Below are 19619 nucleotides of genomic sequence, written 5' to 3' on the forward strand. Positions count from 1 at the left end.
AAATCTGATTTTTCAGGTTTCAGTTGAGGACCGTCAATACCTAAAGGATCAAAGGAATAGGGCCAAAAGGTACGTTTCAGCTTTGTCCAGTTGATAAAAGTGCTATAAAAAAGTAAAAAGGAATGAGAGGGATAAACAAAAAAATGTACATTTCATCACCAACACCTTCAACTTCAAATCTCCAGAGTAATATTTCCTCCCCCTTTTACTCATCTTCTCAAAGTGAAGAACCAGAAGAAGATATTTGCAGCCAAAGAGTTATCCAAAATGGCCTTATAGCCTTATCAAATTTCCCAGATATGCTCTTGAGTTAGTCAGGGGTTGGGGTGGAGCATATCTTTTAATCTTGGAGCCAGCCTTGCCAATGCCTTGCTCTTGGATTTGCAGGCTATGGGCCTTCTTATACCCAATATTAATATAAGCAATATTCTTATTGATAAAAGTAAAGTGGACATGGAAAAAAGTGAAAACAATTGTCCCCCCCCCCTAAAAAAAACATAATGAAAGTGTGACAACACAGGTGAATGGTTGCAATTTTAGAAAAAAAATTAAAAAGAAATCTTCATACAATTGTTTTCTCTTTGCACCATAATGAACTACCTTTCAGGGCTCTTTTTAAAAAACATGGATGGTTGCAAAAAAGGCCTTATAACATTCAGCTGGGCCCCTGGGGAAATTATGCTCAAATGATTTATCCCAAATATCATTTTCCACTATTAGCAGTCCTCTGGATTCAATTTTGAAACTTGATGAAATAAATGACCTCAGTTGTGACCAAAGATTACTGTATGAATACACAGTAGGTATTTCTAGAGGTAAGGTTGACTCTAGATATGATTCATGGAAAATTAGCCCTTTAAACCAGGCAAGATGGCTAACTTTACCCATTAGACTCATGTGCTTATGGACTCGTGGTGCATACCCAGAAAAGCTCACAACAAAACTCCAGAGGTTAATAAATTTTATTGTAAATGTGTATGCCATTTGTTGGTTTGAAATTAAAAAAAATAATAAATTCCACAATCAGCAATTGCACATTTTTAATATGATCCAGAGGATTAAGGAGCAGCCTCACGAAATCCAGCAGATTGCATGAAAAAACACACACAAGATAATGCATTTTGTTTACTGCCTGAAAACCTTCTATATTCAATGGTCAAATCTGAGGAAGTTGAATTAAGAGAAGAAGCTTTAAAAATAATTTTGGCCATCAGGTAAGTAAACATTTATTCATATATCAATGATGCAATTATTTATTCTAATTTATACAAACATTTTTAAGATTTTATCTAATTACACCATAATTATTAAAGCAGTACACATTGAATTTTTTTAATATTCAATTAATTTTTATATTCTTTCAAGAGTGGGGAGTCAACCAAGAAACAATTAAAAAAATACCAAATATTAATTTTAATGCAACTCATTGGACACAATAGATTTGACATTATGTGGTATTTTTGAACCACCAATGACGGAAGATTTTTTTGAGTCTGAACTTTGAGAATCATTATTCAATGGGAACAAGCTTGACTTGCCAAGTTTGCCCTCACATTCTCAGGGCATGGAACGGGCAGTCAAGTTAACAATGGAAGCATCACAAACTGTATATGGTTTTCAATGAAGACATTGACACATCACAGCCAAAGTTTTGAGTAAAAAATTTAGACCGTCATTTTTGTCTAAGGGCTATTATATAGAGCAATTCCACTCTATACATTAAGCTCTATCAAAATAATATTTCGTCTTTTCCTTATTTGTTTGTTTGTTATATTTTCACTTATAACAGAAAAAAAATCAATTTTAAGATATTGAAATTTTACTGCTTGTAAAGACAGTTTGCTAATGCAACTCCATGATAAATGGAAAACTTGTCAATCATCTCAACAAAAATAACCTTTTCAGTGACATGCAATATGGTTTCCGCTCTATGAGATCAACAGTTGATGTGCTAATTGTGATATCACACAGAATCATGAATTCATTGATGAAGGTTTCATTTCTAAAGCAGTAGCACTTAGCATATCTAAGGTATTTGATAGGGTCTGACACAAAGGTTTACTTCATAAAATCTCTAGCTACGGAATAGCTGAAAATGTCTTCTCAAGTATAAAATCCTTTTGCTCTGATAGGTTTATTAAAGTGGTCATTAATAGGCAGAAATACGTAGGTCACAGTATTAATGCTGGTATGCCCCAAGGATCTACATTGGGCCCAACTCAATTCCTTATCTTTATCAAGGACCTCACAACCCATGTTCTTCGATCATTCTATGCAGACAATACAACCATCTATGACAAGACTACAAAACCCAACAATGATCAGAAGTTTTCTGATTCTCTCTCCTCTGACTTTAAATGTGTGCTGCAATGGGGTAAGGAATGGCTGGTCAACTTTAGTACATTCAAAATCGAACTGCTATCTGTTCACCACTTAACGCTTATATCCCCAGTTTACCCCAATTAAAATGAACATCTCTTGCCTTGATGAAGCACCCTGTTTTGACAAACTTCTGGGACTCATTTTGACCCTGAATCTGAAACGAAATACCAACATCAGATCCCTAACTACTCCAGGAAGTATCTCACTCCCGTCTTGATCCTCTACCTGTACAATAAACAATTTCATTCTAAGAGGGAGTACTCCTGCCACATCTGGGGTGAAGCTCCAAAAGCTTTCGTGTCTTGACAAAGTGCAGAACATCTACTCATTACTTAACCCTTATCCTAGAGTTGCCACAGAGCCTTGATAAGTGGTGATCCTCAAAGTAAAAAAATAAAATGAAAAGGGGGGGGACAGATTTTCAATTTGAAGATTATTTATGATTTGTTATATTAATATTATTTTTATAAAATAAAAAGACATCTGATTTGAAATACTGAAATTTTTTGGTATTCATACGAATATTCAAGACAAACCTTGCAAAAACGAAGAATTTTCAGTATATTTTTGTTTACAACTTTGATACAAAACGCTAAAAAAAAAACCTCAAGCATTTGATCTAATTTTTTGCATGAGTACTTAATAAATTCAGATGCAACTTTCGGTAAGTGCCATTTTTTTAATATTCTGAGAAAAGTTAAAAATCGACCTACCCTAATATATATGTACATATACTATCTCTACTTATATATATATATATATATATATATATATATATATATATATATATAAAAGGAACTCTGTGTGTGTTTTCTATGAAATCTGAAACAGCTGGGCTGATTTTTATGAAATTTCACACAAATATACTTTATGTGTCTGGGAATGTTCTTAGGTTTTGCATCAGAATACCTCTTATAAATATCGAAAATGGTTAAATGATTATCAAAAAAATTGAATCATGATACTTGACTTTTGAATTCATAAAATCAACAATAGATTCTCTACAGTGCAATGTAGACTACAATGTATTATGGACTAAGTTACTCCCGGAGCACTGTTGTGGTCATCAATTCGAGCTGGCAATCAATCGATTTGATTGAAAAATGGATAATTTAACCGATTTTTATGGCAATAAAAATATGGTGTGGAATATTCATTGATCCTCATTTAATCCCGAGCAACGTCGGGTCTCTCTGCTAGAACACACACACACACACACATATATATATACAATTATTTTCACTAAAAAATAATATACTGTAATAGTTTTCACATGAAACACATGTTAGTATTATCAGAATATTCCCAAGAAATTGTTTGAGGGGGTGGAGCACAGCATAAACTTGCACAAGTGCTAAATACTTTTATGTCTCACTTGGCTGATTTCTTGCGTGTGTTTCTTTTTGATAATGAACCATGTTCTGCTTCCACCTCTGCTGGCATAGATTCTGTTTCGCTTTCTTCTTGTTTCTCATCTTTTGTTGTTTCAAGAGCATCAAAGAAACTCCTAATGGGAAAATAAATTAATAGATAATAACCAATCAAAAGAAATTATTAAACAATTCTGCAAGAGTCCTAAAAAAGTTAAAGCATGTTTTACAGGGTTTTTTTTTTTTCAAGTAAAAAAAAACATGAATAGCTTTGAATTATTCATGATTGATTTATGACAGTAAATGTTGCAATGAAAATCGCTTTAGATGCAATCATATTTTATGTAAAATGTTATTTTTTTTATTCAATACATGCATTAAATTTTATTAATTTTATACTTTTTGTGAATTACTGACATTTTTAGAGAAGATTCAATTTGCTTAATTCAGAAACTAAGAAAATGAATAAATATGTAAACAGCATTTTTGTTCGGAAGATGGATGCTGATAAAATAACTTATTTTTTAACAAAAATATTTGATGATTACTATTTAGTAAGCTGTAAAACTTTACATTATAAGATGTTTTCATAGATTTGAAACACAATGCAAGTGTAAACTATTATTTTTGCTAAAAATCGAAGACAATATTTTGACAAAATTAAAGCATGAATGATTCAGTTTTGTACAAATAATAATGAAACATGAGAAATGTACAAAACGCAAAATAAAACTGGCATGCCATTAAAAAGGCACAATTCTGCACACTAATAAAGAAATATCAGCCTTAAATTAATGTTCATAATCAAGTGCATTATTCATATTTGAAAGAAAGAAGTATCTGACTTACTTAATACATGCATCAGTTTCTGACTGACTATTTAATATTTCTCTTCCATTAAATGTTTTCCCAAATTTTCCATTGATATAAGCAACAGCTGTTTTCACCGACTTGAGTTTTTCCTGTTTTTCATCTAACAACTGTTTTGTGTTGGTTATATCCCAAACTTGAGATTCAGAACCAGCATATATTGTTGAATTAACCAACTGAAAAGTAAACATTTGATAAGAGACTTTCATTAGAAAATGTCAGTACAATTTCGGATGAAACTTATAAATGTAAAAGGCATGTAAACTTCCAACAATAATGTAAGTCTATAAAACTCGAGTAATATGTGATCAAGTATTAAAAACTAGCAGGATCGATGTTGCAATGTTGTCCAGGAAAATTGACAAAACCAAGAATTGCAATTCTTTGAAGTAATTGACTAGAAAGACACTTTTTACTCCAAACGCTGAATATATCTATTTTGTTTTTGTTTCCACATATGTGAATGGAAATTTAGTATCTATTAAAATACATTCAATACTATGGCATGTATCATCTGTTTGGTTAAAATGTTTAGATATTTGATGTGTGATGTGTTTCGTCATGAGTTTATGCTCATGAATTCTAAATTTAAAATTTAACTGTCCCGCCTACCTGTGTGAACATTTTATGCAAAAGACATGGTTAAATAACCAAGTGTTAACTGTTCTACACTTTCCCTGATAGATTGTTAACTATGCTGAACTTCCAACAATTTTCAGGATAAAATTCGACACTCTGTTATCAAAACTCACAACTCCAAAGTTCGACAATCTGCTGTCAAAACTTAATACTCTAACATCCAAATCCATATCAAGTAAGTCTGAAAAAATCAGGCTTTTTTATTTAAACTGGAAGCATCTCATTTGCATATAAAGTGATAAGATTGGCAACATATATAGAGAAGCATCAGCCATTTTTTTCTTTTCTCCATTCTTTTTGTTTACACTGGACACTACAAGCTGCTAAGAGAACAGGTTTGTACCAATTTTTAAGGCATTTAATCACACTTAATCTTCAAGAATTTGTTTCATATTCTTTCATCCAAGGCAGGCGTCTTCAGTTATGGAGCAATCGTCATATGGGTTCTTCTTGAGGGACTTCACTGACTTCTTCTACTGATAAAGAAACTCTCTGTATGTCTAAGATGTGATGTGGCACTCCATCAACTGCCACTTCGTTCTTAGAGAGTACTGTCTCTCTTTCCCAGCAGGTTGTACAGCAATGATTGTGATCTCCACTTGTGCCTGTTCCACTCTCTCCATTATGTCGCCGTATATAAAAACAGATTTTGTATATAAAAACAGATAGTGCCCACATCAATGTTGTGAAGCACTAATATTTCATCTTGGCCAATCTTTGGTGCCATGTTATACAAAAAAAAAAATGCTTCCGAGGGCAAAATTTGGCTTCTTGCTGCCACAGTGTTTATAGTTTATGGTGCCACTCCATGATTCCATTGAGTGGTATGCAGATCTAAAATATTTTCTAACGCCCTACTTTTTACATGGCCCTCTAAAAGCTTCTAAGTGGAAAGATATACTGTTATCCACCAGAACCTTTTCCATGAACAACTTTCGTTATTGCTTCTGTTGTTTCTGCTTTAAGTTTTCACCATATCACTACTCTCCCAGTCATAGTTAAATACAGTTTATGTTGGTAATGAGTGATATAAATGGCCAACCACCACCTATTTTCTGTTACATGAAATTCACCTTTCTCCTGCTTGGACGGTAAATAGATTGACATTCTCTAAATTGCTCCATCACTTTTTGAACATCGTCCATTTTGATATTAGGATTCACTTTCCTTGCTAGATACAAGATCCTTTCCAAAATGATGTATGCAGGTTCTTCAGATTTTCTACTCCACAGCACACCAGCCTTCTTCAATCTGCTCAACTCAACTGCTTTCCTGTAATGGAAACAAAATGATGGTTACTTTCAGTCTGAATTCTTTGATCACGTCTCCAAGTGCTTCAAGTCAATGTTTTTGTCCTGATCCGCTTATCTTCTGACACTTTTGATTTAATCCATGATGCTATTGTGCCTGAATCCATTTTTACATCCACTGTTTGTAGACGCCATTTCAAAGCTAAATTGATGCCTTCATCTTGTCATCCTGCTCCACAGCATTGATGTGGACACTATCATCATTTTTCTGTAACTAAGCAGCATCTTCAGCAGTTACTCCTTCTATTTCTAACAAAACCCCTAATCATTTCATATTACCCCTTCTGAGCTGCTTTTTATATGCCAGCCTCCCTTTATAGGGTCTACCCTTTTCATTTCTGCAATGACCTCTTGTATCATGCGTAGCACCTCTTAGTTAGTTGCAGCCTCCCATCGGTCTGCACCAGTCTGCCTCTTAATAGAGCTGCATGCAGTTCGCAACTATCTAATCACAGGGTAATGATCTCCCACACACTGAGAAAAGTTCTCGCTTGGTTAAGCCATTCTTGACTTCAGGGTTCTCATTTCCTCATCCAAACATCAACTTTCCTGTCTTATTTCGCTGTAATTTCAATGCCAGAGCCATTTCATTTTCTAACGACTCTGATAGTTTAACTGTCAGCCGAGATATGTTGATTTGATCTCTCACCCTTTTTTCCACCAGTACATCATCGATATAAGAGCAGGTGGCTTTTTTCACTGCATCACGTTTGGTCAATACTGTCTTAAACACTGCTGTCATAATTTTTGGTGTGGAATTTAGTCCAAATCCCAATCTGGTCAAACAATAAATCTGACCTTTATATTCAACCAATTGTTTCTGCCACAGTTTCTTGTCCACATGAATTTGAAGGTAAGCCGACTTTATGTCCACAATTTTGGTTGCTTGTTCCATTCTCCTCCACTCTCACTGATTCTTAACATACATCAATTCTATTTTTGGTGTGGCATACCACATACTTGCTAAATTCCTGGAAGTTCAAACTGGCAGAATTCCTTCAACCTTCCCTGATCATGGTATTAGAATTCCTTTGTCAATCCACCTCTCAACTTTTTCCTGAAACTGTGGGTTTATCTTTCCTCTTAGAGTGCTTTTGTAGCAGTTAAACTGGTTTGTCAACACAGGTGGCCATGCAGTGAATTCCCATTCTACCCTCTACATCAAAATAGGCTCGAAAACTCCATCCTCAATCTGACATGTTGGTTGGATAGCATTGCTATTGATCCCATTTCTTGCCATTCTAGTTATGTACTGGTTGCCAAACTTCACCTGGCCCTTAGCAATTATAGCTTCTCCCAGCCAGTCTATAACATCCAGGCTCAGGATCATGTCAATTCCTGCAACAAGTTTATCAAGCACAAGTAGTCTGAGTCGTAGTGGTATTTGCCTTATCACAATCTCAACATTGGTCTCCCCATAACACTTCACCTCTTTGCCATCTACCATTCTAATATTGCTGGCTCTATTCCAAAAGTTAACGACACGAGTGTAGTTGTACAGCTGGTATCAACAATGGCTCTAGCCCTCTTCCCATTGACAGTGACAACTACCTGTGGCAACAAACTCTCATATGCCTTTTTAAAATTAAAAAAGTGACTACTGGTGCAATAGCACTCCTTTACTCGTTGCGCTGAAATAAAAGGCAATTCTTAATAATGCGCCGCACTGGAACAGATAATGTCCAGTCTCAGTTTTTATTAAATCATGTAACCACATCATCTTCGCCAGTAAATGGTCTCAGAATCTCACTGCTTAACCTCACTCATTCACACATTTTTTGCCAAAATAGTTTATGGCTAAATAATCAAGTTTTTACAATTCTACACTTTCTCAAATGGATTGTTAACTATGCTTTGGTATAGTGAGTTTTTACAGTAGTGTTTCTAATAATTTCCGGGTTCCGGGTGAAATTCAACTCATTGCTGTCAAAAACTCAACAGTTAATATTCCAACATCCAAATACAAATCAAGTGGGTTTCTGAAAAATCGGGTGTTTTTATTTAAACTGGAAACATCTCATTTACATATGAGGTTACAAGATCGCCAGTATATAAAGAGAAGCAGCAGCCATTTTTTCTTTTTGTTTACATTGGACACTACAGGGTTTTTTTTGTTTTTTTTACACAGGCATTAACATATTATCAAGGCCAAGAGGCCACTCCAGGATAAGGATTGAAGTGAAGAGTATCAGTAAGTAAAGAATTGCCTTTTAGAAAGGTTTTATTAACTGTAAAATACACGTACGCTCTTGAAAGGATCGAGCGGGAAAATGAAACAGAGGGCGCTTTTATTATGAATGTCAATCCCAAGGGGGATAACTCTTAACAACAAATTAAATCATAACATTTTCCCCGTCCTAAAGTATTCAAGTAAGAGGTAATTAATTATAGACAAATTTTTTTTTTTTTTTTTTTTTACAATCACATAAGAATCATTTTATTTACAAATAACATATGAACCCAAACTGCAGTTTTTTCAGTATTTAGTCACAAAATCCTTATATTTACTAGGGAATTGTCGAACTCGGGACGACCTCCGCACAGATTGGCAGGAATGCTGATTTTCAGTATTATTTTTTAGTGAAATCTGATTTTCTTCAAGATCAGACGATTGATTTTTGTCTTCCTCATGACCAATGTTTTCATTAGTAGAAGTCTCTGAAGTAGTAGGATTATTATTAGAGTTTTCTTCATTTGATGAGTTTGGAGCTAAGTCTCGAACGTTGACAGTGGTTTCAGTACCAGAAGGTAGTTGAACATAAGCGTAGTGGGGGTTGACATCTATTAGGGTGGCAGGCGTTACAGGAGGGTCATGTTTACTTGTTTTAGTGTGGTTTCTAATATATATTGGGCCTGGTTTAACCCAAGAAGGAATTGAAATTCCGGAAGCAGATTTACGACTATATTTAAATAGTCTATCATGGGGAGTCATATTAGTGGCAGTACAAAGTAATGATCTAATTGAATGAAGTGCGTCCGGTAGTATGTCTTCCCAATAAGGTAGTTTCATTTGATTAGAATGTAATGTTGTTTGAATGGCCTTCCATAAGGTACCGTTGAGTTTTTCAATCTGTCCATTACCTTCAGGATGATATCTACTTGTTTTAGAAGTAGCAATTCCTTTTTTGTGTAAAAAATCCTTTATTTCTCTTGCTAAGAAATCAGAAGCACGGTCAGTATGTATCATGTCAGGCAAACCAAAAATTGAAAAGAGTTTGTTTAGACAGTGGATAATGGTTTTGCTTGTCATATCTCTGCAAGGAAAAGCGAAAGGAAAACGGGAATACTCATCAATTAGAGTAAGTAGATATTTGTTGCCATGTATAGAAGTAGGTAGAGGGCCTTTAAAATCAAGATTTAATCGTTGAAAAGGTAATATGGCTTGAATGAGAGTCCCTCCATTGGTATTGGCGAATTTGGGTTTCAGTAATTGACAGGATGAGCAAGAGTCAGTAATATTCTTAATTTGATCCAAAGTAAAAGGGAGGTTCCTCGTTCTTATAAAATGGCTTAGTCTTGAAACACCAGGATGACATAATTGTTTATGTAAATCACGAAGATCTTGTAGATTGTAAGTAAGAGCAGAGATGCGAGAGAATGTGTCAGCAGCAATATTTTCAGGTCCAGGTCGATAAACTATAGTGAAATTGTATTGGGATAATTCTATACGCCAACGACATATTTTGTCATTCTTAATTTTTGATTTTCTTTTATTGTCGAATATGAAGCTGATGCTCTTCTGATCTGTGATGACTTTAAAGTGCCTGCCGAGTAGAAAATGTCGCCACTTATGGAGAGCTTCTACAATAGCGGCTGCCTCTTTTTCTACTGCATGGTGCTTAATTTCGTTAGTATTGAGAGTTCTTGAAAAAAATGCAATAGGACGACCTTCTTGATTTAGTGTTGCAGCAATGCAATAGTTACTAGCGTCCGTTTCTACTTCAAATTCTTTATTTGGATCTACCGTTATTAAAGTGGCGTCTTTTAGATCATTTTTCAATGTTTGAAAAGATTTTAATACAGATGGAGGTAGTGGAAATTCTTTGTTTTGATTTAGTAATAAAATTTTATCAGAAAATTTTTTAATGAATTTGCAGTAATAGGAAAACATTCCAACTATTCTTTTTTGAGATTTAAGATTCAGCGGAGGTGGCATTTCGAGTAATGGTTTTAGTCTTTGATAATCGGGAGCTATTTGATTATTTTCTATGGTGTAGCCGAGTAGAGTAATAGAACTAGAAGAAATTATGCTTTTATTTTCATTTAAAGTGATGTTATATTGTTTAGCAATTTTGTAGAATTTTTGAAGATTGTAATCGTGTTCTTCTTGATTTTTTCCACATATAGTTACGTTATCAACATACACAAAGGTATCGGTTAGATTTTCTTTTTCTATAATATAGTCTATGCTCCTCTGGAAAGCACTTACTCCATTGGTGACGCCAAAAGGAAGACGAGTAAATTGAAAAAGTTTGCCACTTACTTCAAACGCAGTGAATTTACGATCAGCATGATTTATAGGTATTTGGTGATAAGCAGATTTTAGGTCGAGAGTAGAGAAGATGTTATATTGAGCGATGTCGTCTACCATCTTATTGATATTAGGCATTGGGTAAGCGTCTAGTTCCGTGAATCTATTAATGGTATCGCTGTAGTCGACTACCATTCTTTTCTTATGATTCTCATTCGAAGTTACAAGAACTTGCGCTCGCCACGGAGATATCGAAGGTTCAATTATGCCTTCTTTCAACATTCTAGCAGTCTCTTCTTTTATGAATTTGTTGGCGGCAAAAGTGTAACGTCGGGATTTTGTCACAATAGGAGTAGTATGAGGAGAAAGATTAGAAAAGAGAGGAGGGGGTGAAACGTTTATGGTAGGAAAAAAATTATTCGTGTTTATAGCTCCAATTATAAGTTTGTTTCTAGGACCGTCGAATTTAAGTGTTACTTTTTTATATTTTTTTAAAATATCTTTTCCGATTATTAAATCAATGAAAAGGTTTTCAATGATTTCAATTGTTATTCCAGAATGGGTTTTATCTTTCAGTATTAAATCCACGACAGCTTCGCCAGTTATTTTAGCATGTTGATCGGAAACAGCCAGAGCTATAGTTTTGTTTTTAGGTATTGTGAAGAGTTTAAGTTTTTTAGCAGTATTTTCATTAATGAATGTTTTTACACTGCCGGAGTCCACCATAGCGTTCACGAAGTGCCCGTTAATTTGGCATTGAGTGAATGTGACATCTTTGGAGTTAGTTCCTAGTCAGGATAGAGAAGGTGAGGGGTAGTCAGAGTCGTCATAAAGAACAGCAGTATGAGTGTTAGAAATAGAAGATTTACACACTTTAGCCCAATGACCATTTTTTTTGCATTTTTTACATTCGGCGTTTCGTGCAGGACATAAATATCGAGGATGACGTGATTTTCCACAGAAAAAACAAACCCCTTTTGGATGCATATTTTCTTTAGTCACAGCTATACGATTGTAGCCCGAAGGATTATTTGTAGCTGCTACAGTAAAGTTATTTGCGTAGCTTATCGAATGCTTTTCTGCTTGTTCAAGAGATCTGGCCGTGGCATATGTGTCTTGTAAAGTCAGGATGGGTTTTTCTAACAGTCGTTGTCGGATGGACGAAGAAGAAATTCCACCGATGAAAGCTTCCCGAATGTATTGATTTTTGTTTTCTTCAGCAGAAACCGCTTCGAAGTTACATGTTTTGGCAAGCATTTCCAATTGTAGTATGAAGGCATCTATATTTTGTGTTGTTTGTTGCTTCGTCGTCATCAATCGATATCTATTATAAACAATATTTTCAGGTTTTAAATAAGCGGCGTCCAATGTTCTTAATGCACTATCGTAGTCGGTTTTATCGCTTATTAAATCGAAAACAGAGGCTGAAATACAATTGATCAAGGCAAAGAAATTATCTGAAGTGTTTTCGATTAATCCGTTATTATGTGAGCGGATATAATTCTGGAGGGTTAATTTCCAATGCCTATAGGATTTTTCGGAATTAGGGCATGTAGGTTCCACCTCGAATCTGTCGGGACGTAAGATTCGATCCATTATTTTTTTTTTTACAGTTAATAAAATTGAAGTGAAGAGTATCAGTAAGTAAAGAATTGCCTTTTAGAAAGGTTTTATTAACTGTAAAATACACGTACGCTCTTGAAAGGATCGAGCGGGAAAATGAAACAGAGGGCGCTTTTATTATGAATGTCAATCCCAAGGGGGATAACTCTTAACAACAAATTAAATCATAACAAGGATTAAAGAGTGTACAGTAGAAATTGGACAATATAGTAATCATTAGTAATGGAAATTCGGTAAATTTGTTAACTTATATGGAACGACTCATCAAGAACTTGTTTACGTTAGACTTGAAGACAATCATATTGTAGTCAGCCGGAAAGCAGGAAAACGGAAGACAATTCCACAGGCATGCAGTTCTAAGAAAGAAGCTTTGTTCATGGAATCTATGTTTAGGTTTAGGCACAGATAAAGAGTGAGGGGAATTATTGATAGTGTTTTCAGCTAGATGAATGTTTCTTGTGAAAGTTTGGCGAGGGAGGACCATAGACTGAAGCTCAGTCGAACACTTTCCATGAAAATAACGATACATAAGAGACAAACTCGCAACATCTCTTCTGCGAGATAGCGGTTGCAGGGAAGAGAAAAGGACATCTCCTATGAGGCTACGAAGTCTATTTTGAATCAAGGCAGGACAAGTCCTTTCTAGCAGCTCCTGCCCAAATGTGGCAACAGTATTCCATCCTTGGACGAACCTGGCTCTTATATAGATAGCGAATTGCATCAGCAGTGAGATATCTACTGGATCGATAGAAAGATCCCACCATTTTTCCACCGTCCTTGGCAACAGATTTGATGTACGTATTCCATTTAAGATCAGGAGTAAAGGTCAAGCCCAGAGGCTTGTCAAAGCTTGAGGCCTCCCCAAGCCATTCATTTCAATTGATGCCAGATGGGGATCAGAATGTTGATGATGTAAAGAGAGAAGCTTGGTTTTAGATGCATTAAAAGTAACCAGCAACTCCTTTCCCCATTGTACCATGTGCTCAAGATCAGAGGAGAGAGAATCAGAGAGAACTTGGTCATTTACTGTCTTAGATGTGCTACCATAAATGGTAGTGTCGTCAGCATAAATGTCTACAAATGATGTAAGGATATGATTTGAAAGATCATTAATGTAGATCAGGAAAAGAGTTGGGCCCAGGATGGACCCCTGAGGGACTCCAGCATTAATACTGTAAGTTTCTGATTTTTGCCCATCAACTACTACTCTTATGAACCTATCAGAAAGAAATGATTTAATAATTGAGAAGACATTTCCAGCTATACCATAGCTAGAGATCTTGTGAAGTAAACCTTTATGCCATACTCTATCAAAGGCCTTAGATATGTCAAGAGAAATTGCCCTAGAAAGGTTGCCTATGTTGAGATATTTGCTAATCCTATGAGATATAACTGGAAGCACTTCTGCTGTAGATTTAGCAGAACGGAAACCATATTGAGTGTCACGAAGAAGGTTATTTTTGCTGAGATGGTTGATTACTTCTGTATTTAACACAGATTCCAGCAACTTACTCATGATGCACAAGAGACTTATTCGCCTGTACTGAGAGGGGGATGAGCGATCACCTGAATTCTTAAATACAGGGCATACTGATGGGATTTTCCAGGGTGATGGGAAGCTATTCTCCTTAAGACAACGTTTAAACAGTTTTGTAAGTATGGGCGTTAGTTCTGGTTGAAGTTTTTTGAGTACCATAATTAGAATACTGTCAGGGCCGGTCACTGGAGTGAAGGTTTTTGATTAGCTTGGCAACATCACATACAGATATATGTATATCACATAGCGTGTTTTCTGATACAGGAGGAAATATTGGGGGTTGGCGGCCTTGGTCGCAAAGGGTAGAATTAGTTGCAAAGTTCTTGGCAAAGAGTTTGGCTTTGTCTGATGCTGACGAGATTACCTCAGGTCCATTGATGATAGTTGGAATAGAGCACATGCTTCTGTTCAGGATTCTGTTTGCAATTTGCCAAAACTGGTGGGAACCAAGCCGCTGCTCAGCTACTTTAGACTTGATGGACTGAGCATACAACTCTCTTGCGTTCTTTATTACTTTCTTACAATGGTTGCTGGCAGTTCTGAAAGCGGCTTTAGTTTCCATACATCTATTACGTTGGAAGCAGTGGAAAAAGTGATTTCTGTGCACAATGGCAGCAGCACATTCTGGAGAGAACCATGGCTGGCTGTTAGGTTTTTGCTGGAACTTTTTCGAGGGTATGAAACAGTCTATATCTACAATTAACCATTCCGTCAGGTCTGATACTATAGAGGACACATTCTTTTTGAACATGGAATGCTGCTAAGAGAACAGGTTTGTACCAAATTTTAAGGCATTTAATCACATTGCATTAAGGTTATCATAGTAAAGGGTAGTGGTTCTAGTAGAATGCAGCATGTTAAGTGGGAATGTGTGATTAAATGTTGATAAACTTGACATTTCAGTATTTTCGCTAATATAGTTATCATTTTGTGCAGTGTTGTGTGTTTTTTCAATATGGCTAGCATCATTAATAAGTTAGGTGCTTGTCATCACTCATCACCAAAATATACATAAATTGCTCTTTCTCTAACTAGAGATTTTACAATTTCTTGACTGAATTCCAGAAATAATTCCACTTTTAAGAAATCACACATTAAATATAAATAAACTTGCAGTATTTTCTTCACTAAACTCTGAATATAATATTAATTATATTTTTAGACATATTTTTTCTTTAGTTCTGAATTAAGTATATTTCATTGTTAGCTCACTTACGCTATAAATAGCTTTTGAAATTAATTCTGCTATCTTATCTCTCTATATATATAAAACTCAGATCAGCTAGCTTGGTTGATTTCCGACTTCTGCTTTCAAAAATTCTGCACATGCGCAAATATTTTCGTTTCTTGACATGCTCATTTCAAAACAAATAAAAACAAAAACCGTAAATGCCATTTCTATTTCTTTTACATCCGCATTTTATGAATCATTCTTTTTCGTATTTCATTTTTTTAATTACATGTCTACATTGTATTTTTTAAATAATTCTAACATAAACAAAACGAATAAACATAAATAAATGAAACCAAAGATAATTTTAAAAAAAGACTTTCCAGTTTCAAAAATTCATCTGATCGAAAAGAAAGTGATCATTTATTATTTTTGTAGATTACAAGCTCATAAATTTTACATTTTTCTAACGTCTATATTTTTCTTTTTTATTCTTGTCGCTAATATTTTTCTAATCTCACATGACAACTGTTATTCATTTGTAGATTATTTTTCCTCTAAGTTTATTTTAGCAACTTGTAGATGTCACATTAAATGTAGAATCGCGAAACAAAATTTTTCTTCATTATACACAGCAGTGAGCTTGACAACAGACAATTGTATTTCTTCATCTTTGGCACAAATAATATAGTTTAACTGAATGGTACAAAAATGTCAACAAAATATCATTTACTGCCTTTCCCCTGGTATCCAACTCGATATGAAAATGATCCAGACACTCTAACATTGTTCCTTTAGTCTCTTGCTGTAAATGACAACCCAGCATCTCTTGGTTCCTCTCCTGACATTCTTCTCTTTCTTCTGATTTTCTTCTCTGTGAGAGTATCAAGTACTTCACAGTTGGCAAATGCTTGCTGGATAGCACTGTCAACAATATTTGTAGGCTACTCTTCGAAAATGACCTTAAGAGCCCTTAATTTTGTAGCAACCATATCCATATTCAACCAGAGTAATACCTGGTGTTTGCATGTACTTCTAGGCTAAGTTGATTTTGACAGATATTTCAGTCATGCCTACAAAAATAATAGTTTTTACTAATTAAACAAAGATACACTTTAAATTATCTACAAACCTTGTCTTCATTGTTTACAATGCAGCGGACATCAATACCTAAAGTCGGTTGCCCTTTGCTGTCCCAAGCTGTGTAAGCTATAAGCTGAAATGCAAATTAAAAGATTTTAACAAGTATTTCCAGAATAGATTTTCACATAGAAATTCAAACTTCATTTACAAAGAAAAATTGAAGGTAACTACATTCAAAGCAAACATTTTACTGTATTATAAAATGATGAGATGATTCCAATGTTTTTCCTGATTCTGTTACAAATTCTTGATTCTGAGACAATAATCAATTTTGTTTGAAATTCCTGATTTCAATACAATTACCGATTCTGTTTGAAATTCCTAATTCCAATACAATAACTAATTCTGTTCTAAATTCCCAATTCCAATAAAGTTACCAATCTCGATTCTTTTTAAATCTCCATATATTTATATATAGAACTGTTTGGGGTTTTTTTTGTTTAATTTTTAGATTACAGTAAAACGACATGTAATATATGTATACAGTTTTGCAAACATAAAAATACACTTTTTGGATGATCTATAGATTTTAGTTTTACTTGTAATTTAAAATCAATAAATATCATCTTATCATTAGTAAACAATAGAAAAGTAAGTTTTGTAACAAAAAAAAACAACAAAGGAATCGTTTTTGGCATCAGAAAATAGGCACACATTTTTCCAATTCTGATACTAATTCTGATACCCCACAAAGTTCTGATATTTATGATTTCAATTAATCATGCTAACATTAATATCCGACCTTATAAAATTTAAGCCTATGAATATCTATATACTAACATAGGTGTATCTTTTATGCTATAGCATGGTATGTGTAGACTAGCACATCAGACATATTACTGAGAGAGACGTCCATTGATCAACTAATCAGTCCATGTGCAACACTCATTGAGTAAGCAGACTACAAATTAACCTAATGTCACAAAAGGACAGTTATTATGACAAATGATTGTACAATTGAAGTACATTGGCAGAATTTTCACTTCATGAGACAGAAAGAGAAAGAATCACACAATTCTTTGCTTGTTTACAATCCTAGCAAAATTTTCAAGATATCTATATATATAAAAGGCAAAATGTGTGTGACCATTTTGTGTATGTCTTCAAAAGGCTTTCCGAGCACACGCTCCCGGGGTCGTTACTATCGCTTAAAACTGTGTATATCGGTCCTAGATAATAATATGTACGATTTGGGAACGCATGTAGCTTATAGATTTATTCACGTCGACTTTTACAAAATTATTGCTATTTTGGATTCTCGCATGTTGATTGGGCTTTTTAGTATAAATATGTGAAACTAAACTCAAACGACGTCTTCTCAGCATTGCACCGGGAAAAACATCCAGAAGCAATCAGCTTTGATCAATGTTGTACATCAGACAATTGTTATTCAATCTGGACAATTGGGAGCTGGTTCCCCTCCAAAAAAAACAAAAAAAGTCAAACTTGGGTAAACAACTGCGTGACTTCTATTTGATCTTCTTAATTAGGTCAAATGGAAGCAGCAGATTTAACTTTAATTGTGCACGCCTGTTTTTATAGTTTAATAAATATATTCAAATGTATGTCGCCGTGGCTTAATGGGTAACGTCGCCCGGTTTTTTTTTTTTCACACATTAATTTCCAACTCAAGGGTACGGGTTCGATTACCTTCTAAAACATTTTTTTTTATTTAACACCCCCCCCCCGGAGTTTTGATTTACCTCAAGACACCCGGGCATCGCTGGGTACCCCCCGCTAGTCAATATATACAACACACACAAGATATTAGTATATACAAATATACAACACACACAAGATATCAATATATACAACACACACAAGATATTAGTATATACAACACACACAAGATATGAGTATATACAACACACACAAGATATTAATATATACAACACACAAGATATCAATATATACAACACACAAGATATCAATATATACAAATATACAACACACACAAGATATTAATATATACAACACACACAAGATATTAATATATACAACATACACAAGATATCAATATATACAAATATACAACACACACAAGATATCAATATATACAAATATACAACACACACAAGATATTAATATATACAACACACACAAGATATTAATATATACAACACACACAAGATATTAGTATATACAACACACACAAGATATCAATATATACAAATATACAACACACACAAGATATTAATATATACAACACACACAAGATATTAATATATACAACACACACAAGATATTAATATATACAACACACACAAGATATGAATATATACAAATATACAACACACACAAGATATTAATATATACAATACACACAAGATATTAATATATACAACACACACAAGATATCAATATATACAAATATACAACACACACAAGATATTAATATATACAACAAACACAAGATATCAATATATACAAATATACAACACACACAATATATACAAATATACAACACACACAAGATATTAATATATACAACACACACAAGATATTAATATATACAACACATAGAAGAAACAACAGATACACAAAAGATTGTATAAAAATATGATTTACTAGCAGATGTACCCGGCATTGCCCGGTATTAAACATAACGTTCAATTCCTTTAAAAAAAAACGAAGTAAAAAAGGAAAGAAACTGAGATATGTGCATGTGAGTATTATGCTATTTTCTAAACAGTTCAATTCTTGCAAGTCAAAAAAAAAAAAAATACTCGAGCTGAGATTGAAACTAAAACCTAAAGACAATGAGTCAAATATGATAATCATTCAACCAGTTTGCTACGATCTTTAAAAAGTGTTTACAAACCTATTTATTCTTAATAATAATAATCGTCATGTGAACGATTCGCAGATGTGTAGTCATGAAACAGTTGAAAAACAGATAAAAATCCGATGACTCCCATGTACCAATGTTTCACTTTTGACCTCTTAGCAGCCTTTTTTTAAGATAAAAACCAATTAAAAAGTTTTCCACATGTCCCTATATACCAAATTTCAAATTTGTAGATCAAAAATTCGTTGAGTACATAGGTTGTGAAATGTCCTCACACACACACACACACACGCACACACACACACACACACACAC

At 34.2% G+C, this 19619-nt stretch overlaps 1 protein-coding gene across 5 annotated transcripts in view; it reads right to left on the reverse strand.

Annotated features, from left to right (window-relative positions):
- LOC145246018 (enolase 4-like) overlaps window positions 1–19619 on the reverse strand; it is a 772121-nt gene that overhangs the window by 677189 nt on the left and 75313 nt on the right. For all 5 annotated transcript variants that reach the window (XM_080107835.1, XM_080107834.1, XM_080107837.1 and 2 more), the window contains exons 4-6: window positions 16506–16589; window positions 4602–4798; window positions 3758–3889 (exon numbers count right to left, since the gene is read on the reverse strand). In XM_080107835.1, coding sequence (XP_079963961.1) covers window positions 3758–3889; window positions 4602–4798; window positions 16506–16589 — 413 coding nt within the window. The remainder of the gene's footprint in view (window positions 1–3757; window positions 3890–4601; window positions 4799–16505; window positions 16590–19619) is intronic.

The sequence above is a fragment of the Euprymna scolopes genome, chromosome 23 (assembly GCF_053919585.1).
Source record: "Euprymna scolopes isolate OS-2025 chromosome 23, ASM5391958v1, whole genome shotgun sequence".
NCBI lineage: Eukaryota > Metazoa > Mollusca > Cephalopoda > Sepiida > Sepiolidae > Euprymna > Euprymna scolopes.